Source organism: Zonotrichia leucophrys, chromosome 1 (genome assembly GCF_028769735.1).
Source record: "Zonotrichia leucophrys gambelii isolate GWCS_2022_RI chromosome 1, RI_Zleu_2.0, whole genome shotgun sequence".
NCBI classification, from domain to species: domain Eukaryota; kingdom Metazoa; phylum Chordata; class Aves; order Passeriformes; family Passerellidae; genus Zonotrichia; species Zonotrichia leucophrys.
The window spans coordinates 1,443,980-1,467,550 of record NC_088169.1 but is presented as its reverse complement, the minus strand read 5'-3'; the positions used below and the strand labels follow the sequence as shown (position 1 = coordinate 1,467,550).

The following is a 23,571-nucleotide window of genomic DNA, read 5'->3' as shown; positions in this document are numbered from 1 at the left end:
TGGGGACAGTGGGAGGTGTCCCTGCCATGGCAGGGGATTGGAATGTGATGATTTTTTAAGATCCCTTCTCACTCAAACCTTTCAGGGTTTGTGATGTTCAGGAATGAAAAAGAAGGAACAATTGTATTTGTCCTGGTTTAGGGCAAATTTGGGAGATAAAAGCATCATATCATATAGTCAGCCTAGGATACCTAGATACCCTGAACTCTGCAGAAAAAGCCCAAAGTGTGGCACAGAAGGAATCATTTGTTTGACAAACATATGACAAACATAGCCTCCTCATGGCTGGAGGTTATTTGGAGTTTTTTTTCATTGTGTTGTGTGCATATGTGCAAAAGTGGCTGATTATTTAATTCCTTTTACTCTCCAGGCATTCATCAGGAAGTTGGCCTACTCCCCGTGGGTGTCCGTGTCAGAAAGAGTGGAACTGAACTCAGTGGAGATCATCCTCAGAGAGGTGAAGAGCAAGGCCAGGGGCTGCACAGGCAGTGCCAGTGATGACAGTGACAGTGACAGCAGTGACAGTGACAGCAGTGCCCCGTGTGACCACGACTACACGCGGCGGGGCAGGCTGGGCAGGGGCAGTGTCCCCCGGGGCTGTGACGCCCCCATTAGCCCAGAGCAGTACTCAGTGGGCAGCACCTGTGAGCCCAGCAGCCCCCAGGCTGGGCACACGGCAGCTGCTGAGCCCCAGGAGCCCCAGGGCCACCCTGCAGGGGACAGGGACACGGGGAGCCAGCTGCTGAGCCCTCTGTGTGGGGACAGCCCTGAGCCCCAGGGGGACGGTGGGTGCTTCACCATCAGCCTGCAGACGGTGCTGCTGGGCACCCTGAGCAGGATGGGCACGGCCCTGCAGCTGCTCCCCCAGCCCAGGGGATGCAGGGGACTGGCCCTGTGCTCATGGCGGGCAGGCAAAGCTGCTGCAGGACACGGCAAGTGGGCAGGGAGCACCTTGTGCTAATGACTTCCACGAGTGGCAAAACTCCTCCTCTTCCTCTGAGGAAAGCGACTCTTTGGACTCAGACTCAGAGCAAGTAACGGGCTACATGAGGAGATGAACAAGGGAGAACTGCTTTTACTTTATAACATAGGAATCAGTGTTGTCCAACTCTTATTTCTGGACTGAACACACAGATCTTGTCTTTTCATTAACATCCTGTGGTGTGGGCTCCTGCAGAAAGAGCTGGGGGTGTTTGTCTGGAGAAGCATCCAGAGAGACCTTAGAGCTCCTTCTGTGCCCAAAGGGGCTCCAAAGGAGGGGCTGTGGAGGGACAGGACAAGAGGGAATGGCTTCAAACTCACAGAGGGCAATTTTGGATTAGAAATTGTTCCCTTTGAGGGTGGGGAGAGACAATTTCCAAGGCCTGCAGGGACAGCACCCAGGGAATGGCTGCCAGTGCCAGAGGGCAGGGCTGGATGGGATCTGGGCAATGAGGAATTGTTCCCTGGCAGGGTGGGCAGGCCCTGGCACAGGGTGCCCAGAGCAGCTGGGGCTGCCCCTGCATCCCTGGCAGTGCCCAAGGCCAGGTTGGACACTGGGGCTGGAGCAGCCTGGGACAATGGGAGGTTGGTCTCCCAACCAGACCACTTTTACAATTTTTTTATTCTTTATCTCTGTCACTGGATTTTTGTGAAACCTGTTCTGCTGGCTGGATACTGTATTTGTGCAGAGAGCACTGATCAAGTGGAATAATGGGGGCAGAGACATGAACACTCAGCTGACAAAAGAGTGGCTCGAGGCATTAATGCACTTCTTGAATTTATTTTTGTATCATTTTGTACAATTACTGATTCATATTAAAATATTTTTATGACATTTAAAATCCGAATGAGCAATTTAAAATTGGTGTCAACAGCCCTGATGTGTGAGGGGAAAGAGACCCGGTGTGTGAGGGGGAGCCCTCAGGCCCGGGGCCGCCGCCATGCCCGGTGCCCGCCCTGCCCTGTGGGGAAGCGGAAGGCTCGGGGTGCCGGGGCTCCGGGTGCCCGCCCTGCCCTGTGGGGAAGCGGAAGGTTCGCGGTGCCAAGGCTCCCAGTGCCCGCCCTGTGGGGAAGTGGAAGGCTCGGGGTGCCGGGGCTCCGGGTGCCCGCCCTGTGGGGAAGTGGAAGGCTCGGGGGTGCCGGGGCTCCGCTTCGGCGTTGCCGGTGCCCGCCCTGTGGGGAAGCGGAAGGTTCGGGGTGCTGGGCCTCCCGGCGTTCCCCGTGCCCGCCCTGCCCTGTGGGGAAGCGGAAGGTTCGGGGTGCCGGGGCGGCCCCGTTCCCACTGCCATGGCGCGGCCGCCCCGCCGCGGCTGAGGGAGCCGCCATGGCCGCCGCGCTGCGGGCCGCGCTCTGCAGCGGGTTCCTGCTCCTCGGTGAGTCCGCCGGGGAGGGACGGAGGGACGGAGCGAGCTCCCGCTGCCGCCTGGCCGCGGGCACGGCGGGCGGCGGTGCCCTCATGGGGAGCGGCAGCGAGGGGCGCCTGAGGCGGCGGTGCCTGCGCGCTGCCCCGAGCCCGGCGCGGCTCCGCGGGGGCTGTGAGGACCGAGCGGCCCCGGGAGTGCCCTGTGGGGACAGCGGGGTCAGCAGGACCAGCCTGCCCGGCCACCGCCGGCGTTATCGGCTCTGTGCTGGGAAACGGGGCCGGTTCTGCCGGGAGCGGGACGCTGCAAATCCCGGCGAAACCGCGTCGCGAGAGCCCCGTGTCACTGTCTGCAGAGGGACAGCCGGGGAACAGGGGCAGGAGCAGAGGGAGCGGCCTCGGGCTGGGCCAGGGCAGGCCCAGCTGGGACAGCAGCAGCAATTTGCCCATGGAAAGGGAGCTCAGGCCTTGGCAGGGGCTGCCCAGGGAGCTTTGCAGTGCCCATCCCTGCAGGTGTGCCCTGGAGGTGGCACTGAGTGCTCTGGGCTGGGCACAAGGTGGGCACAGCTGGCACTGCATGGGCTGGCAGGGCTGTGCACAAACCTGAAAGCCCAGCAATATTTCCTGATCTCTTTGGATCCTCAGTGCCCAATGAAGCAATTTACCTGGAGGCTGCTCAGGCAGGCAGCACTGTGAGGGCAGGGAGCCTGGCAAGGAAATGGGATTTTTCCTGGGAATTTACATGCCTGCCTCAGACCTCATCCTCAGAGCAGGGGCGGCGCCCCACGAGAAACGAGAGGGACTTTGGACAAGGGGTGGAATGCCAGGGTAATAAATGGGAGTGGCTGCCTCTGCCAGAGGGCAGGGCTGGATGGGATCTTGGCAATGAGGAATTGTTCCCTGGCAGGGTTGGCAGGGGCTGGGATGGAATTCCATCCCTGCATCCCTGGCAGTGCCCAGGCCAGGCTGGACACTGGGGCTGGAGCAGTCTGGGACAGTGGGAGGTGTCCCTGCCATGGCAGGGGTGGCACTGGGTGGCTTTAAGGTCCCTCCCAGCCCAAGCCAGTGTGTGATTTGAACCTCTGTATTTGTGATGTGCACTGTGATTTATTGATTTATTTGTGCAGGGGTAACACTTTAGGACCAGAGTCTGGAACTGGTTTTGTTTAAGCCAGGTTCAAACTCTGGCCTGCCAGAGGGGGTGACTGACACAGGGATTTCATTCATTTGTGCAGCAGCTGGGGACACAGCTCAGGGGTGATTGTGGGCTGCTGGGGTCACACAGGGTGACCTTGAAGTCTCTTCCAGCCCTGATGATTCTGTGAGGCACAGACATGGAAAATGTGTTATTTATCTTAGAGTCTCTCACCAGGTGTGACACCTGTGACAACATTAAACACTGCTCTGTTCTGGCAGGGTTTGTTTGCATTGCTCACTTGTGGTGCAGTAATGGGCTGGAATCCTTGCTATTTTGGTCTCAACACCTACAATTATGTAAGAATAATTAAGTCATAACAGTTATGGGCTTTTCATTGATATTTACACTAGTTTAGGGTTTCTTTCATTCAGTTCCAAGAAAGGAGAACAATTGGGGTTTGTCACTTGTGAATAATGCTGGTTAGTGATACTTAATTACATTTAATTATATGTAATAGCTCTCTTACCTTCGGAGGTGCTGAAGTTTATCAATCCCCACGCCCTTGTTGTTCCCACAGTGCTGCTGGAGCACTGCTTAGAAAAACTGGGGTTGGACAATCTCAGGGAGAGTTCATGCCCCAGTGCTGGGCAGCACCAGCTCAGTCATGCCCCAGAAATGTCGGTGTCACAAGCACTTACTGGAAGTCAGTGGAGCCAGTAATTTGCTTTGTTGCATAAGGAGGCAGGAGAGGCATCAGGATTTAAATTTAATTTATTTGGGCTGTGTTTTTGAATAAGCACCTAAGGCAAGGCAGAGGCTGCATTTAGATTTTGGATGAGTGACACGTGCTGGAGCACAAACACTGAAATGTTGGTTCTGATTGCTCCCACAGTTTCTGCAATGGTCCCAGAGCCCCAGAACGTGAGAATTACTTCAGTCAATCTTCACAGCACCTTGCAGTGGGATGCACCAAGGTACCCCAGAGGAAACCTCACCTACACTGTCCAGTCCAAGAGGTGAGGCTGGGCTGGGCTGGGCTGGCTTTCACTCACACCCCGCAGCTCTGCCTGCTTGGCATCTGTGTCCTCTGCACAGCACACTCTGTGCCTTTGTTTCAGGGACTTGGCTGTCCCAGGAGCTGTCCCTCCATTTCAGCTTGTGAGACGCTTCTCTGCTGAGCTGGAGGACAGGGCAGAGGCGTTTCCTGGGCATTCACACCCAGGGCAGCCTTGTCCTGTTTGGTTTGGAGCCACAAACACGTTTTAACACTGGCTGTTATTGGCTCTGTGTGTGTGGTTCTTCTCTTCTGTGACTGAAGGGACCTGGTTGTGCTGAATGTTTGCTTTTGCCTGATCTCCCATCCCATCCCATCCCATCCCATCCCATCCCATCCCATCCCATCCCATCCCATCCCATCCCATCCCAGGGACACCTCCCACTGTCCCCAGTGTCCAGCCTGGCCTTGGGCACTGCCAGGGATGCAGGGGCAGCCCCAGCTGCTCTGGGCACCCTGTGCCAGGGCCTGCCCACCCTGCCAGGGAACAATTCCTCATTGCCCAGATCCCACCCAGCCCTGCCCTCTGGCACTGGCAGCCATTCCCTGTGTCTTGAACTCTCTGCCCATATAAAAATTCTCCCTTTTCTTTAGAAGCCCCTCCAGGCACTGGCAGGAGCTCTAAGCCTTGCCCAGAGCCTTCTCTTCTTGCTTAGTCAAGAGATATTTCTGGGTTCTGTAGCCTTGATCAGTACATTTCTGGGCAGGCTTTTGGTGCAAAGCAGAAAGAATAAAATATATTAAATATCATCTATTAAATCATGTAGGTTGGACTCTGGGGCTGGGAGCAGCCTGGGGCAGTGGGAGGTGTCCCTGCCATGGCAGGGGTGGCACTGGGTGGGATTTAGGGTCCCTCTAACCCACACCCTCTGTGGTTCTGTTCCACAAGCAGCTCCTGGTCCCTTCCCAGCCCTGTTTTCCTTGGCTTCTCCTCGTGTGCCAATCCTGGGGACAGCTCTGAGAGAGTCCCAGTGGGACAGCAGTGCCCTGCCCTGGCACTGCCTCAGTGTCTGCTGGTGCTCTGAGCTCTGCCTGCTGAGAGCAGCCTTGGGGCCCTGCCAGGAAATGGGCATTTCTTGCAAAGTTCGAATTTTAATCCTTAAATTTATGATTTAGTCATTAAGTTTATCATTAAGTTCATCATGGATTTATAGCTGGGTGTAAAATCCCTAGTGTGAATCTTACACACACTGGGTATTACAGCAACCTGAGGAGGTCTTCAAGGTGAGAGAAGGACAAGAATCTTGGTTGATGATCAGAAGGCTGGATTTATTGATATATGATATATAATACATTATTACTATACTAAAAAGAATAAGAGAAGTTGCAGAGGCTGCTAACCTAAGAATAGAATAGGAAAGAATGAATAACAAAGTTCTGTGTCCAGCAGAAAGCAAGGACAAACTCTCCTGTGAGTGGTCAGCAAATCCAAACACTCACAGAAGCCCAATCACCTCTGCACCTGTTGCATTCCACACCAGCCCATAACAATTGTTTACGTTCTTCTCCTGGGGCCTCAGCTTCCCAGAAGATGAACAAATCCCAAAGAAAGGACTTCTATGAAAAAACGTCTGCGACAACTGGGTACATTTTTGCGTCCATGAATGCTGAGTGCTTGCATTAAGAGCTCTGCTGCCCTAAAGCCATTTAGCCGGGTGTAATCACCCATCTCTTACCCACTGTTTGTGTTCCCTGCAGCATCTACTACCCCGGGGACAGCTTTGAGACGCTGGGGACGGGGCTGAGGCTGCCCCGGTGCGACGTGTCCTCGCTGTCCCCCTACGGCAGCTACGCGCTGCGGCTGCGCGCCGAGGCCGGGGCGCTGCGCTCCGCCTGGGTCAGCCTCCCCTTCAAGCCCATGGACGACAGTGAGCCTGCCCTCTGCTTCCCACAAACACTGCCTGCTCTGGGAGGGAGGATAATGAGTGTTTTGTCATTTAATATCGTTGTGCCGGGGCTTGGCTGCTGGTTTGTGCCTCTGTGGAGGTCGGGATGGAGGTGGTGTTTCAGGCTTAGGGGGTTGGTTTTTCTTGTCTGTGTTACAGTCTCACAGCAGTGAGCTCTGCAGTATTTCACTAACATGGTACAAGATGGCTCGCTGTCTTTCTCTACAAAGTCTTTTAAGGCTAAACTGTCCAATTAAGAAATGACACCTCAATTATTTTCACTTTTAACCCAATAACTGATCACTCAAAGTCCACAATGCAGACTTTTCTGTCCAATTACACAAAACCACCCAAAGCCATGGAGAAGGTGAAGGAGAAGGAGCAGCCTCACCCTAAAACCTCCATCTTGCTCTCTCTCTATATTTTTACATTCTAAACCCTTAAACTCTGAGTTTCCCACCCTGTGATATCACACACTTCCATTCAAACTCCACCCCCACAATCCCAGCTCTGTCATTCCATTCTGGAAGCTTCTCCAGGTCACTGCAGTGTTCTCTGGGGGTCAGTGCCTGGCAGCACAGAAAGTCTGGAATTCTCAGCACACAGGGCTCCAACAACATTGAATTATAAAATCTTAGTTGTAACACTGGCAGAAAGCAGAGCAGGTTCACTGTCAATAGTATTGATCACCTCTGTGGAGGAGATTTTCAAACAAAGCATCATTTTCTTTTAAAATAAAGAACATTTCTATTTTCTATTTATCATTAATAATATTTTATTATTAATTACATAATTAAATAAATTTAATTACATAATACATAAACTCTTAGTTGTAACACACAGAAAGCACAGTAAGTTCACTGCCATTGATCACTTCTTTGGAGGAGATTTTCAAACAAAGCATCATTTGCTCTTAAAATAAGGCACATTTCTATTTTTTATTTTATCATTAATTACATAATTAAATATATTTAATTATATTAGTTATTATGATTGTCAAACCACTACAATGATATATAATATATTCTTAATAATTATATATTATAATTATATTTAATTACATTTATTATATCCAAAGTTTAGTTGTAACACTGGCAGAAAGCACAGTAGGTTCACTGTCATTGATCATCTCTTTGGAGGAGATTTTCAAACAAACATAATTTTCTTTTAAAATAAGGCACATTTTTATTTTCTATTTTATCATTAATTGCACAATTAAATACATTTAACTACGTTGAACTATAAAATCTTAGTTGTAACACTGACAGAAAGCACAGTAGGTTCACTGTTGTAGTATTGATCACCTCTGTGGAGGAGATTTTCAAACAAAGCATCATTTTATTTTAAAATAAGGAACATTTCTATTTTCCAGACAGGGAGAAGTTGTCTTCAAGGAGCCAGACTTCCTGTATATCTAAATAAATTCAGTTACTTCCTTATTCATTGCTTTGCCAGACAAAAAGTTTAATTTCTATTTTTTCTTACTTCAAAGAAACCCCACTCTCACAGAGAAAGGTTAATTTTCAGGCAAGGAATCTTGATTGCACAAGGCAGAAATAATTCAAATGTTTTCATTTTTCAAGCTGATCATGATCAAAACTCCCAATAAATCACTTTTCTAGAGGGTCTGCTCAGGACAGAGAGATGTTGTGGCAGTTTGGGCCAGAAGGAGAAGTGAGTGATAGCCATGGAAATGGTCCTTCCTCTCCTGGAGCCACCACAGCTGGCAAAGGGGAACTGAGTTCCTTTGCAGGGTGTGGGAATGGGGCCTGCATTGGTACCCGGTGTTTAGCTGCAAAAACAAAATCCATTTCCAGAGCAGTTCTGGGAGCAAAGCATTCATTAACGCCTGACCCGGGAAAAAGAAATGACTTCTTTCTAATGCATGATTTAAAGGGCGACTTTTGGGCTGTGTGTCACGAATGTCCTCTACCTGTTCTCTCTTCTTTCTCTTCATTCTCTCTCTTCTTCTCTCTCTCTCTTCTCTTCTTCTCTCTCTCTTCTCTTCTCTTCTTCTCTCTTCTCTTCTCTTCTTTCTCTTCCTTCTTCTCTTCTCTTCCTCTTCTCTTTCTCTTTCTCTTCTCTTCTCTTCTCTTCTCTTCTCTTCTCTTCTCTTCTCTTCTCTTCTCTTCTCTTCTCTTCTCTTCTCTTCTCTTCTCTTCTCCACCTTCTTCTCTTTTCTTCTTCTTTTCTCCCCTTCCCTTCCCTTCCCTTCCCTTCCCTTCCCTTCCCTTCCCTTCCCTTCCCTTCCCTTCCCTTCCCTTCCCTTCCCTTCCCTTCCCTTCCCTTCCCTTCCCTTCCCTTCCCTTCCCTTCCCTTCCCTTCCCTTCCCTTCCCTTCCCTTTCCTTCCCTTCCTCTCCCGCAGCGTCCATCGGTGCCCCCGCGGTGCGGCTGCGCTCGGAGCAGGGGGCGCTGCACGTGGATCTCTCGGGGCCCTTCGCGGAGCACGGCCAGGAGCGGTGGCCGCTGCGGCTCTACTACGGCTCCTGGCGCTACAGGATCCTCTACTGGAGGAAGGGCAGCAGGGACACCGAGCCGGCCTCTGCTTCCCGGGTACGGTGACTTGCTGGGCTGCATCGGTGCTTTTCCTGGAAAACGCCATCCTGGGAAGGTCCTGGGAGCTCCTGGAGGGGCTGGAGCCAGGCTGGGAGAGCTGGGGGTGCTCCCCTGGAGAGGAGAAGCTGCAGGGAGAGCTCAGAGCCCCTGGCAGGGCCTGAGGGGCTCCAGCAGAGCTGCAGAGGGACTGGGGACAAGGATGCAGGGACAGCACCCAGGGAATGGCTGCCAGTGCCAGAGGGCAGGGCTGGGTGGGATCTGGGCAATGAGGAATTGTTCCCTGGCAGGGTGGGCAGGCCCTGGCACAGGGTGCCCAGAGCAGCTGGGGCTGCCCCTGCATCCCTGGCAGTGCCCAAGGCCAGGCTGGACACTGGGGACAGTGGGAGGTGTCCCTGCCATGGCAGGGGTGGGATTTAGAGTCCCCCATCCCAACCCAGTCTGGGATTCTGTGGTTCTAGGAGTAAAAATGGATCTCTCCTAATTACAGTTAATCAAGGCTATTTACTACAGCTGGGGCTCAGAGTAAATGCAGGAGCTGTGTAGTTACACAGCAGCATGGACAGAATTTTCTCTTTCCATAATTACCAATAACTCTGTGTTTTTTCCCTCTCAGTGGGACTTTGGGTTTTTACCCCCAAAGATATCTAAAATGGGTAAGGCTTTCATTCCCTGTGGCACCTGCAGCTCTGCAGTTTGTATCCACGGCCTCTCCCTGTCAGGGCCAGCCTCTTCCACAGGCAGTTCTGCTCCTCCAAACACAGTGCATGGAGAAAGATCATTAATAATGTATTCATTAGAGCATTTTGGCCTCTGTTTCAGGCAGACAGGAAGCCTCTGACCAGCAGCTCCAGTCCCAGCTAATGAGTGCTTTGTCCATCAGTGCAGTTTTATAGAATGGAGTCCAGCAGGTGTAATCTGATTTGTATCTGTTACCTGCTCAGTGCTTTGCTACTCAGTTCCAGAAATCAGGGCCCTTTTTCCCACCCTGGTTTCCACTGCCAGGCTCCTGAGGGATGAGGTGTTCCTGGCCCTGGGATGCACTCAGTGCATTCACCAGAGGAGCAGGAATGCACCTGGGGGCTGTGCCTGCAGCACCTCCAGGTGCAATCTGGAACATTCCCCAGGGACCCCAGAGGCAGCAGGCAGGGCCTGGGAGCTCCAGGATTGAAACCTGCCTGGAGAATCTCCTGTTCCTCTTGAGGGATGCTCTGCAGTTACAGGGACAGAACTGATCCTGAACAGCAAATTCATCTGCTCAGCCTCCTCACAGCTCCCAGAAATATTTTCTTTTTTTTTTCTTTTTTTTTTTGTTTTGCCTAGGTGACAGCTCACAGAACCACAGAGTTGGGAAGGCTGGAAGAGCCCTCAGTTCCAGCCATTAACCCAGCAGCCTGTGTTCCCACTACCCCATGTCCCCAAGTGCCACATTTACACATTTTTAACACTTCAGGAGTGGAGCTGCACCATTTCTCTGGGCAGCCTATTCCAGGGCTCAACAGCTTTTCCAGTGAAGGAATTTTTCCTGTCCCTAATCTAAAACTCCCCTGAAGTTTTAAAAATGTTTTAAAATGTTTCCTAATCTAAAACTCCCCTGGCACAGCCTGAGGCCTTTTCCTCTTGTGCTGTTGCTCCATCCCACTTGCTCCCTCTGCAGCTGGATGGTGTTTGTGTGTAGCTGTGCTCCAAGCTGATCTCATTGGGTTGGGTGACAGCAGTTTCTGGCTGCCACCAGATCTCATTGATCATCCTCATTAGCCTGAAACTTCGTTAGTGCTGCTGGAAACAGCCCAGAGGGCAGTGGTGTGCATGGCTGTACAGTAAGTAATTGTAATAATTGTAAATCAGTCCAGCTGGAATTTAATTGTAATTGCAGTTCTGTGGTTCCTTAGGTGATCCCACGGCTGAGGCAGTGATGTCCCACACTTCCTTCGCTGTGTCTGTGTTTGCAGGCAGTGATGTCCCACACTTCCCTTGGCTGTGTTTGTGTTTGCAGGCAGTGATGTCCCACACTTCCCTTGGCTGTGTCTGTGTTTGCAGGCAGTGATGTCCCACACTTCCCTTGGCTGTGTCTGTGTTTGCAGGCAGTGATGTCCCACACTTCGCTGTGTTTGTGTTTGCAGGCAGTGATGTCCCACACTTCCCTGGCTGTGTCTGTGTTTGCAGGCAGTGATGTCCCACACTTCCCTGGCTGTGTCTGTGTTTGCAGGCAGTGATGTCCCACACTTCCCTTGGCTGTGTTTGCAGGCAGTGATGTCCCACACTCCCTTGGCTGTGTTTGTGTTTGCAGGCAGGGATGTCCCACACTTCCTTCGCTGTGTTTGTGTTTGCAGGCAGTGATGTCCCACACTTCCCTCGCTGTGTTTGCAGGCAGTGATGTCCCACACTTCCTTGGCCGTGTTTGTGTTTGCAGGCAGTGATGTCCCACACTGCCCTTGGCTGTGTTTGTGTTTGCAGGCAGTGATGTCCCACACTTCCCTTGGCTGTGTCTGTGTTTGCAGGCAGTGATGTCCCACACTTCCCTGGCTGTGTCTGTGTTTGCAGGCAGTGATGTCCCACACTTCCCTTGGCTGTGTTTGTGTTTGCAGGCAGTGATGTCCCACACTTCCTTGGCTGTGTCTGTGTTTGCAGGCAGTGATGTCCCACACTTCCCTTGGCTGTGTCTGTGTTTGCAGGCAGTGATGTCCCACACTTCCCTTGGCTGTGTCTGTGTTTGCAGGCAGTGATGTCCCACACTTCCCTTGGCTGTGTCTGTGTTTGCAGGCAGGGATGTCCCACACTTCCCTCGCTGTGTCTGTGTTTGCAGGCAGTGATGTCCCACACTTCCCTCGCTGTGTCTGTGTTTGCAGGCAGTGATGTCCCACACTTCCCTTGGCTGTGTTTGCAGGCAGGGATGTCCCACACTTCCCTTGGCTGTGTCTGTGTTTGCAGGCAGTGATGTCCCACACTTCCCTTGGCTGTGTTTGTGTTTGCAGGCAGTGATGTCCCACACTTCCTTGGCTGTGTCTGTGTTTGCAGGCAGTGATGTCCCACACTTCCCTTGGCTGTGTCTGTGTTTGCAGGCAGTGATGTCCCACACTTCCCTCGCTGTGTCTGTGTTTGCAGGCAGTGATGTCCCACACTTCCCTTGGCTGTGTTTGTGTTTGCAGGCAGTGATGTCCCACACTTCCCTCGCTGTGTTTGTGTTTGCAGGTGGCTCAGGTGGACACCAGGCACAGCTCGGAGGTGCTGGCCCAGCTGGAGCCGTGGACAGTGTACTGTGTGCGAGTGCAGGCGCTGATCCCCGAGTGGAACAAGACAGGGCAGCTGAGCAGGGAGCTCTGCGAGCAGACAACCCACAACGGTAACCTGGGACTCTGGAATCACCCTGGGGTGCCTGGGAGGGGCCTCACAGCCCAGCAGGGCCACCCCTGCCATGGCAGGGACACTCCCACTGTCCCAGGCTGCTCCAGCCTGGCCTGGGACACTGCCAGGGTTGGGACATTCCATGGAGAAAGTGATCATTTAAAAATAATCACTCAGCAGTGAATAATTGTCTGGTTTTCGGCTGTTTGGGTGGCCTGGAAAGGCCCGGGGTGGCCTTGGGGCAGCCGCGTTTCAAAGGAACAGAAGAGGCTTCAGTTCTTTTCTCGGTCTCGGTGTTTATTAATTGTTTATCTAAAAGATTTTCTCTCGGCCCGACAGAGCTCTGCTCAGCAGCCAGCCATGAGCACACTCCCTGCCCTCCGGGCGGTCACCTATCTTTATACCCAAAGTTACGTGTACAATATTTATCATTTTTCCCCAATCCTTTTTATTCTTATTGCCCGGTGCACTTTCAGTAATGACCAATCCCAAAGTGCCACCATCACTACAGAAGATGGAGGAGAAGAAGAAGAAGAAGAAGGACAGGACACGCCCCAATTCCTCCATCTTACTTCTCTAAACCCCCCTGTACAGAAATCCTAAACCCTGTGTTTCACTCTCTAATTAACCAATCCCTTCACCATTCACCCCGGTGAAACCCTCCTGTCCTCATACAGGTGTCGTCTCCTGTGTGGGATCAAAGTCCAGCCACCAGACACTTCTGGAACATTCCAGGACTCCCGAGCCCCCCAAGGGTGCTCTCGGTGACACCTCAGGCCTGAGCTGCTGAGATCCCACAAATAATGACGGTTTTAATTGGTTTTTTTCCTCGTGTCTGGCAGGTGTAACCCCTGTGTGGATCATTGTGACTGTTCTGGTGGGGTCCATGCTGGTCGTGGGCACAGCTGTCACCGTTTGTTTCTTCTCCAGTTTTTATCTGTACAGACTCATCAAACATGTTTTCTGCCCTTCCTACATTTTCCCAGAACACTTGAAAGAGGTTTGTTTCCTGCCTAACACGTGAAAATCAGCCTTTCCAGCAGAGCCACTTGTTTTTTCAAGGCTCTCAGTGCCAAAACATTTGGAGCTTCTTTTATTTTGCCTCCTTTCCCTGGCACCTGATGGTCAGTGGTCTGTAATTTGTAATCACCAGCTTTTTATGGCTCAGAAACAGGATGGGTTTGTTGTTTTTGAAGTGAGAGAGTACCAGGTGTCAACTTCAGTTCCTCATTTGGCCAATGAGCAACAGAAATCTCTGTCTCTCCTGCCTCCTTTTAGACTTAAACCAGCTCCTTTTTTCTCCTGCAGCAAAGTCCTGTCAGGAGTGTAATCACGAGTTTTAACTCCAGGAAAGTGTCTGAGGAAGGAACCTGGGCTGGATCAGCCCAGATTTTTGTACCTGCAGTGCCCAGCACCCCTGACAGCAGCTGGTTTCTCATTCCAGATTCAGTTCAGGATTGTTTCAGTGAGGGCACTGGGGTGAGCAGAGGGATGGAGCAGCTCTGGGAGAGCTGGGATTGCCCAGCCTGGGGAAGGAAAGGCTCTGGGGAGGCCTCATGGTGGCCTTGCAGGGCCTGAAGGGCTCCAGGAGAGCTGGACAGGGACTGGGGACGAGGCCTGCAGGGACAGCACCCAGGGAATGGCTCCCAGTGCCAGAGGGGAGGGTTCTTGCCAAACCTCTCTTCCCCTACAGCCCAGTTACCATTTGGTGTTTGTTCCCAATCAAAACTTTGATTTTCCCAAGTTTCTGTCCCAAAAAGACTCCGAGCCCTGGGGTTATTCTTGAGAGGCACTTCCATCTTGCTCCCAGGCCTGGAACAGGATTTTAGGGAGGATGTGACACTCTTGGCCCTGTGGGACTTGTAAGGCCTGGGAAAGCCACTTGGTGTGTGCAGAACAATCCCAATGTTTGTTGTTTAATAACCCCAGTGTTGTTTAATAACCCCAGTGTTGTTTGATAACCCCAGTGTTGTTTAATATCCCAGTGTTGTTTAATAGCCCAGTATTAATAGCCCCAGTGTTGTTTGATAACCCCAGTGTTGTTTAATAGCCCAGTGTTGTTTGATAACCCAGTGTTGTTTAATAACCCCAGTGTTGTTTGATAACCCCAGTGTTGTTTAATAGCCCCAGTGTTGTTTAATAGCCCCAGTGTTGTTTAATAGCCCCAGTGTTGTTTAATAACCCCAGTGTTGTTTAATAGCCCCAGTGTTGTTTAATAGCCCCAGTATTAATAGCCCCAGTGTTGTTTAATAATCCCAGTATTAATAGCCCCAGTGTTGTTTGATAGCCCCAGTGTTGTTTGATAACCCCAGTGTTGTTTGATAACCCCAGTGTTGTTTAATAGCCCCAGTGTTGTTTAATAACCCCAGTGTTGTTTAATAACCCCAGTGTTGTTTAATAGCCCCAGTGTTGTTTAATAACCCCAGTGTTGTTTAATAGCCCCAGTGTTGTTTAATAGCCCCAGTATTAATAGCCCCAGTGTTGTTTAATAACCCCAGTGTTGTTTAATAGCCCCAGTGTTAATAGCCCCAGTGTTGTTTGATAGCCCCAGTGTTGTTTGATAACCCCAGTGTTTGTGAGCAAACAGGACGGGGCAGCTGCAGACACCTAATGCTCATTTCCTCTTTGTTTCCCAGTTTCTGAGCAAACCCCCCGGTGCTCCCCAGCCTCTCCCTCCCCGAGAAGAGCTGCTGGTTTGTGACAAGCTGACAGTGATGGCAGAGCACCCCCAAACCCTCCCTGAAGGGGCTGGGCATGGGGACAGCAGGACAGCAGAGCTGCTGGTTTGTGACAAGCTGACAGTGATGGCAGAGCACCCCCAAACCCTCCCTGAAGGGGCTGGGGACAGGGACAGCAGGACAGCAGAGCTCCTGGTTTGTGACAAGCTGACAGTGATGGCAGAGCACCCCCAAACCCTCCCTGAAGGGGCTGGGGACAGGGACAGCAGGACAGCAGAGCTCCCTCAGGACTCTGCCCAAGGACACTGACTCAGGAGTCAGGAAAAGCCCCAATATCCTCCTCGTTATTCCTTGGACTTCTGGGTTTGTCTCATTGCTGCTTTCCAGCAGGAAAACCCCACAGGCAAACACGGCGTCACAGACTTTTGACAGAATCATTTTATTTTTTTAAGTACAAGAAACTTGGCTCTAAATGAGGAATTAAATGATCCATAACTTTTGCTACTGCTGGTTGTGGCTTCCTGAGCAGCTGTAGCAATTCTGGCACTGATTATGACACTAAAAAGGAAATGTCATATTTATATATAATGCTAATTAATTTAACTTTCATGAACTATTTATTACAAAAACTAATCAAAATGTTTATAAAAGAAAATAGTATTTTGTAAGGAAAGACCTGGTTTATTTTTAAGAAAAGATCTGTTTATTTTTTTCTAATGAGAAATGATGTGTTTTTAAGGATATCCCCACTAGCATCATCTTTCTATGGAATTTATTCTTCCCTGGTGCAAAGTTGTGAAGTTTTTAGGGTGGGATGAACTGATGTCTGTGGGAAACTTGGCAGCTGAAGTGGGAGTTAAATGAGGTTCATTTTAATTATCTGCTGATGTGTATTCTTAATTTGAAAAATCCGGGGAGCTGTGAGTCCCTGCTCCCAACCCAGCCCCAGCTGCACAGGTGGGTGAAGGCTGGACCCAGCACTGGGCAGGGAGGGACCTTGGCACTGGGTTTGTGTCACTGCACCAATGTGAGAGTGAGAAATTAAATTCTGTCACCAAAGGAACCTTCCAGGAGTGAAGTGGTGTCTCTGCCTGATGTGGGAATTGCACGGTTCTGGGGCTGATGTTTGTTACTGATGGGTAAATATCAACTTTTTGGGAGTGGTGGCAGGAAGAAATCAGGAATTGATTCCCTCCATTTTCATCTCCCAGCTCCCCTCAGAGGAGGCTCAGGGGACCCTCAGTGTCCCCAAGTCCCTGCCAGGAGGGGACATCCAGGGCTGTGCTCCCAGGGAACAGGGACAGGAGCAGAGGGAGCGGCCTCAGGCTGGGCCAGGGCAGGCTCAGCTGGGACAGCAGCAGCAATTTGCCCATGGAAAGGGAGCTCAGGCCTTGGCAGGGGCTGCCCAGGGAGCTTTGCAGTGCCCATCCCTGCAGGTGTGCCCTGGAGGTGGCACTGAGTGCTCTGGGCTGGGCACAAGGTGGGCACAGCTGGCACTGCATGGGCTGGCAGGGCTGTGCCAGCCCCAGGGATTTGGGATTCTGTGGAATCTGTACCTGGGTTTTCTGCACTTTTTCATTTGGGTCACTGTCGTAGGAAGGGGACCAGGACACCAGCTGGTTCATCACAGGTCCAGTTTATTGAAGAAAGCATCAAACACTTATACAGCAAATAATAAGCTTATGAATATTCTGTAAGCCAAGCAATCTATTGGTTAAACTATACCATGAACTCTTCCTCATTCCTTAGGGGTTCCATCTCTCTTTTCTCATCTCTCTTTCACTGTTTGTTATCCTACCACAGCCAGGCCCAAGGACACGCTATCTTACAGGTGCAGGACTTGGAATTAGCCACGGCTTTGTAATTTCCCAGTCTCTAGCAGCTAAATTCCCAACAGGTCACATTCTGCTTTCATGGGGAATATGGAATTGATTGAATTGAATTTTCCCAAGGTATTTTGTTTCATTGGTGCCTTTCTGCAGCTGTCCCCAAGGCTGCTCTGGGAATGCTGATCCTGGGTCTGGATCCAGACACCCAGTTCTGTCAGGGCTGGGATCCATCAGTCCCCCAAGGCCCTGCTGAGGGCTGATAAGGCAGAGATAAGGCTGTGCCAGTGCACTGCAGGCTCCTGCTGGGGCACACCAGGGCACAGCAGGGATGTCCCAGGGACATGGGGAGTTCAGAGGCAGTGTCTGCAGGGACATCATGGCACAGGGGGCCCAGAGCAGCTGGGGCTGCCCCTGGAGCCCTGCAGTGCCCAAGGCCAGGCTGGATGGGGCTGGGAGCAGCCCTGCCCCACAGCCTTGGACACTTCCAGGATTTAGGGGCTGCTAAAATCAACCCAGGTGTGGTTTTCAGGCTGATGTGTGCTTTGGCTTGCTGCAGAAATCTTCCTGCCCCACAGGCAGGAAAGCTTTTGTAGGTGAGAGGCCTCTTCCTGTGCCACAGCTCCTGTGAGAGCCATACATGAGCCAGGCCTGGGGACAAGGGGCCTGTCCCCTCTGCTGGCCCCACAGGACAGAAATAATTGAGAGGAGGAGCAATAATTCAGAGGGAAGCAGCAATTCACAGGAGAGTTCATCTTGAGCTGAGCTTGTGGACATTACAGGGACAACAAGTCAATAAATCAGGTGAACTTTGCCCGTGTGCTGATGCAAACTGAAAGTACAGCGGGATGCTGGAGGCTGCTCACCCTGGCACGGCGTGGTCTGGCAAAGGCAGAGAGAAAACAGAGCCCTCAAAGGCCTGGGAGCGCTTGGGAAAGGATTTCAGACCTGAAATGCAAAGAAAAGTGGGGTGATTAAGGAATAGGGAAACTGCAGAGTCTGAGCTTGTGGTCAGCAAAACAGATTCCAGGAGAGGGCAATGAGGGAAGGCAGGAAGGAGCAGTTCAGAGAATTCCAGTCATGGGAGTGGAGGGAGAAAGAGGAACCCAGGAGCACCCGGGGTCAGGACACAGCCACCCCCAGCTGCACATTTTCATCTCTCCTGTTGGGAATTTTGGGGTCTCCCCTGCCCAGCAGGTCCCCCCAGTCCAGAACGAGTCCCACTGAACAGCAGAGGCTTTCACAAAAATCCATACCAAGCTCTAGAAAAGCTTTTAAATTGATTCTTAACCAGAAACACTTGTGCTTGTAACTGCACGCCTGTTTTTATCTGAGGCAGATTGGGAAAGATCCATTACCACCTGGCAAAATGTCATTTTCCAGGATCCATCATCCCAGAACATTGCTATTAAATCAGTGGGATGCAGAGCAAAGCCCTTCCCTTGAGATGGTGCTGCTGTGAACAGCAGGGCTGCAGAGAGCAGCGTTACAGGAAGAGCTGTGAATAACCCACAGGCCTGGGGCCACCTGGGAGCAATGTGCTGGAAATATCCCCTCCTCAGGGACTGCAGTTCCTGGGGTTCACTGTGCATTCCCCCAGGCCATCACTGCAGGCTCTGAGGGCATGCAGTGATGATGATGATGATGATGGCATCACAGAGCTGGGAGAGAAGCCCTGGGGAAGCCTGAGAGAGGAAATCCTGGCTCCAGCATCACCAACCCAGGGCTCCCCACTGCAGGAAGCACCCAAGAACCTGGAGAGCAACTTCAGTTCTTCATTTCCCCATCAGCTCTGCCAGCAGCCACCCAACTCTGCTCCCTGACTGCCACCCCTCTCTCTGCCCCTCTGGCTCTGGGGCAGCTCCTGAAGCCGCCTTAGAGCTCCTCAGGGAGGGACCTGGTGCTCCCACCTGGGTCAGGCTCCTGCCAGGAGGGTTTGCACTGGGCTGGGGTCTCAGCCCTGCTGAACCAGGGGTGGCACCAAGCTCTGGAACTCCCCTGAGCAGGGCAGAGCTCACTGATCCCTGTGAAATTCCAGCCTGGAGAGCTCAGAGCCCCTGGCAGGGCCTGAGGGGCTCCAGCAGAGCTGCAGAGGGACTGGGGACAAGGATGGAGGGACAGCACCCAGGGAATGGCTGCCAGTGCCAGAGGGCAGGGCTGGGTGGGATCTGGGCAATGAGGAATTGTTCCCTGGCAGGGTGGGCAGGCCCTGGCACAGGGTGCCCAGAGCAGCTGGGGCTGCCCCTGCATCCCTGGCAGTGCCCAAGGCCAGGCTGGACACTGGGGACAGTGGGAGGTGTCCCTGCCATGGCAGGGGTGGCACCAGGATGAGTTTCAGGATATTCCTCTGCTGGCAGGAAAGGCTGGCACAGCTGGCATTGCTCACCTGCACAGGAGAAGCTTTGGGCTGAGCTCAGGGCGGCCTTGCAGGGCCTGGAGGAGCCCCAGGAAAGCTGGAGAGAGACAATTGCCAGGGGATGCAGGGACAGCACACAGGGAATGGCTTCACACTGAAAAATTACAGGTTTAGATCAGATATTAGGAACAATTTCCTCCCTGAGAGGGTGGGGAGGCCTTGGAGAATTCCCAGAGCAGCTGGGGCTGCCCCTGCATCCCTGGCAGTGCCCAAGGCCAGGCTGGACACTGGGGACAGTGGGAGGTGTCCCTGCCATGGCAGGGGTGGCACTGGGTGGCTCTGAGGACCCTCCCAGCCCAAACCACTCTGGGATTCTGAACATTCTCCATGAAGATGGAACTTGCAGATGTGCTCAAAAGGACACCTTTGGAAGGCACACAGGCTGTAACAATGCCAGGCTTTCCTCTCTTTCAGCCTGGTCGATGGCACCTCGGACACTTCTGTCCTTCCAAACCCAATCCCAGGATCATCAGGGCTGGAAGAGCCCTTTGAGATCACCCAGTGCCACCCCAGCACCAGCATCACCCAAACCCTGTCCCCAAGGCCACATGCAGACCCCTCTGACACTCCCAGGGACAGAGACTCCAAACCTGCCTGGGGAAATCATTGCAGTGCTGACCCCAAGGACCATCCCTGTGCTCTCCAGCTCTGCTGAGTGTGAGCTCTGCCCAGTGCAGAGCTGTGAGCAGGGCTGGGGGCCAGGAGGAGGACAAGGGGCAGAGAGGAGATGCTGTTTTGTGGTCTGGGGACAGAAGTCTGACGGCAGGGTAATGACAGTGTTAAAACATGGGAAAGGCCTCAGAGGGCGGGGGATGAATCACCTGTGTCCCTGAGGGAGCTGGAAGCAGTTACAGGACTGCAATAAAGCAGGGACAAGGAAAGTTTCCTGATGATCTGTGGAGAGTTTTGTCAAAGAGTGGCTTGAGGAGAGAGGACACAGCCGAATTAATTTGGGAAAGATGTCCCAACTAGGGCAGAGACAGGCAGAGGCCTTTTTGTGTCTGTAGCAGGATAGAGAATGGAAAAGTACAAGACCATGGTTAGTTCCAAATCTTGCAGGTGTGAGATAATGTGTCCTTGATCCTTGCAGAATATGATAAAGAAATGGACAGTGAGGCAGGAGAGATAGAGAACGTAGGCCCAAAGGAATGTGGATGAGTTAATGCTATAGTTTAACCAATAGATTGCTTGGCTTACAGAATATTCATAAGCTTATTATTTGCTGTATAAGTGTTTGATACTTTCTTCAATAAAGTGGGCCATGATGAACCAACTGGTGTCCTGCTCTCCTTCCTAAGGCAAGGATCAAACAAACAAAAACCCCACAGGTGACATTGCCTGAGAAGGGGATATTACAGAAATCCATTGGGAAGGGGAGACAGAACTGATCCCTCCCCGGGCTCCCTGGGGCCCTTCCTTCCTGGAGCGCTGTTCCTCCAATTTCACACAAGATGAAATGCTCCATTTGCCCCTTTCATCCTGTTCCAGAGCTGACATGAGAAGAAACCACCAAATTATGTCTGCTTTGTGTGTCAGCCAACAGAAATAAACCCAGCAGAGCCCAAACTCCCGCCGGCCTCTTTCCTCTGTCACAGGAGAGGTTTGGGACAGACATCAATGGCACAGGGACACAAGTGTCCCCCTGGCTGCCTGTGCTCTGCAGATAGCACTGCTCTCCCCACAGCCTGGGCAGCACCAGCCTCTGCTCCTTCGCTCTGTGACACCCTGAGGAAGCTGCATTCAAACTCAGCAGAAGACAAACTGTAAATATTTATAGGTTATCAAATGTTTCTAGCGGTGCCAGACCGGTTCAGCAGTTTCGGTTCCAAATGGTGACCCTGAGGTGTGGTTCCATAAATAAATGCCACAATCATGTTTCCTTATCAGCTCTTGGGGCAGGAGGTGACAACAACGCTGCCTCAGGCCCGGCAGTGCCTCAGCAATGCCCCTCACACACTGTTAAACCATGCATTGATCTCTGCAGGCTCAGCAATGCCCCTCACACACTGTTAAACCATGCATTGATCTCTACAGGCTCAGCAATGCCCCTCACACACTGTTAAACCATGCATTGATCTCTACAGGCTCGGCAATACTGCTAAACCATGCATTGATCTCTGCAGGCTCGGCAATGCCCCTCACACACTGTTAAACCATGCATTGATCTCTGCAGGCTCAGCAATGCCCCTCACACACTGTTAAACCATGCATTGATCTCTACAGGCTCAGCAATGCCCCTCACACACTGCTAAAATCATGCATTGATCTCTGCAGGCTCAGCAATGCCCCTCACACACTGCTAAACCATGCATTGATCTCTACAGGCTCAGCAATACTGCTAAACCATGCATTGATCTCTGCAGGCTCAGCAATGCCCCTCACACACTGTTAAACCATGCATTGATCTCTACAGGCTCAGCAATGCCCCTCACACACTGTTAAACCATGCATTGATCTCTACAGGCTCAGCAATGCCCCTCACACACTGCTAAAATCACGGATTGATTTTGTGATAAATAGGTATGATTCGTGCTGATAAAAATTGAAACAGTAATCAATATTGATACAGTAATTAACATTTGGGAATAATAAAATAGTTAAAAAGTTGTAATGCCAAAGAAGAAAGGGAAAGGAGGGGCTCCACCCACCCCCCTTCCCAGCAGATGTTCTCAAGGACCACAGGAAAGAAGCTGAAGATACAGTTGCTAAAAATGAGCAAAACCTGTTTGTGTCCCAGAAAATGCTAATTATAAGGGATTTATTGCCTTGATATGCAGATGCAGTGGTACGTTAGTCTTGGCTCCCATTGTACTGGCTTGGTGTGCATGTGTAACCCAAAGGTGAATTAAAGGACAAAGAGGAAGAGGAGAGGTCTTCATCCAAAACGACCCCCAAAGACTTGTGTGACCACCAAACCGAGTGATAAGGGTGGTAGAGGGCGGAGATAGAGATATGACAAACTGAAAATGGGAGGAGATGGCACTGACACATGGCATATAAGGAAGAATCTTCTCTGGGCAAGCTCGTAGGTGAGGTGGCAAGGGTCACTGAACCCTGCCCTCCATACCCTGTAGTTATCGTTTGCTTATGAGCTATTATTGGAACCAAATTATCCCTTATTTTAATCGAATTATATTGTATCCAATTTGATATTTTTTTATTTTGACTATTCAATTAAAATTGCTACTATTTTTAATATTGTTTGGGTTTTTTTGTGATGCCATAATTGGGCAAACATCACAATTTCTACAATCCTGGGGGCCTGGAGCAGCTCCGTGCCCAGGAGAGGCCGAGGGAGCTGGGGCTGCTCAGCTGGAGAGGGGCCCAGGGAGAGAGAGGGGCTGAGCCCTGCCTGGGCCTGGCTCTGTCCTGGGTCTGTCCCTGGGTCTGTCCCTGTGTCTGTCCTGTGTCTGTCCCCGTGTCTGTCCCTGTGTCTGTCCCTGTGTCTGTCCCTGTGTCTGTCCCTGTGTCTGTCCCTGTGTCTGTCCTGGGTCTGTCCCTGTGTCTGTCCCTGTGTCTGTCCCTGTGTCTGTCCCTGTGTCTGTCCTGTGTCTGTCCCTGTGTCTGTCCCTGTGTCTGTCCTGTGCTTGTCCCCGTGTCTGTCCCTGTGTCTGTCCCTGTCTGTCCCCGTGTCTGTCCCCGTGTTTGTCCCTGGCTGTCCCTGTGTCTGTCCCTGTGTCTGTCCCTGGCTGTCCCTGTGTCTGTCCTGTGTCTGTCCTGTGTCTGTCTCCGTGTCTGTCCCTGTGTCTGTCCTGTGTCTGTCCCTGGCTGTCCCTGTGTCTGTCCTGGGTGTGTCCCTGTGCCTGTCCCCGTGTCTGTCCTGTGTCTGTCCCCGTGTCTGTCCTGTCTCTGTCCTGTCCCTGTCCCTGTATCTGTCCCCGTGTCTGTCCTGTGTCTGTCCCTGTGTCTGTCCCTGTGTCTGTCCCTGGCTGTCCCCGTGTCTGTCCCCATGTCTGTCCCCGTGTCTGTCCCTGGCTGTCCCCGTGTCTGTCCCTGTGTCTGTCCCTGTGTCTGTCCCTGTGTCTGTCCCTGTCTATCCCCATGTCTGTCCCCGTGTCTGTCCCTGTGTCTGTCCCCGTGTCTGTCCCTGTGTCTGTCCCTGTCTGTCCTGTGCTTTTCCCCATGTCTGTCCCTGTGTCTGTCCTGTGTCTGTCCCTGTGTCTGTCCCCGTGTCTGTCCCCGTGTCTGTCCCTGTGTCTGTCCCCGTGTCTGTCCCTCTGGCTGTCCCTGGCTGTCCCTGTGTCTGTCCCTTGTCTGTCCCTGTGTCTGTCCCCGTGTCTGTCCCTGGCTGTCCCTGTGTCTGTCCCTGTGTCTGTCCCTGGCTGTCCCTGTG

The 23,571-nt window shown here is 51.9% G+C and overlaps 2 protein-coding genes across 4 annotated transcripts in view; both read left to right on the top strand.

Moving 5' to 3' along the window:
* IFNAR2 (interferon alpha and beta receptor subunit 2) overlaps positions 1-1,100 on the top strand; it is a 17,905-nt gene extending 16,805 nt beyond the window's left edge. The window contains exon 10 of the mRNA XM_064704581.1: positions 371-1,100. Coding sequence (XP_064560651.1) covers positions 371-961 — 591 coding nt within the window. The 3' untranslated portion in view covers positions 962-1,100. The remainder of the gene's footprint in view (positions 1-370) is intronic.
* An 843-nt stretch (positions 1,101-1,943) lies between these two features.
* Positions 1,944-16,341, top strand: IL10RB (interleukin 10 receptor subunit beta). 3 transcript variants are annotated; one of them, XM_064704539.1, is made up of 8 exons: positions 1,944-2,013; positions 2,172-2,354; positions 4,372-4,495; positions 6,232-6,401; positions 8,786-8,973; positions 12,166-12,316; positions 13,161-13,318; positions 14,955-16,341. In XM_064704539.1, the coding sequence occupies exons 2-8, from the start codon at positions 2,306-2,308 to the stop codon at positions 15,303-15,305; spliced, it is 1,191 nt and encodes a 396-aa protein (XP_064560609.1). In that variant the 5' UTR covers positions 1,944-2,013; positions 2,172-2,305; the 3' UTR covers positions 15,306-16,341. The 3 variants fall into 3 exon arrangements, with proteins under 3 accessions (XP_064560609.1, XP_064560630.1, XP_064560619.1); XM_064704560.1 differs by lacking the exon at positions 13,161-13,318 and having other exon boundaries at positions 14,955-15,169; XM_064704549.1 differs by lacking the exon at positions 1,944-2,013 and having other exon boundaries at positions 2,121-2,354.
* Positions 16,342-23,571: the final 7,230 nt, after the last annotated feature.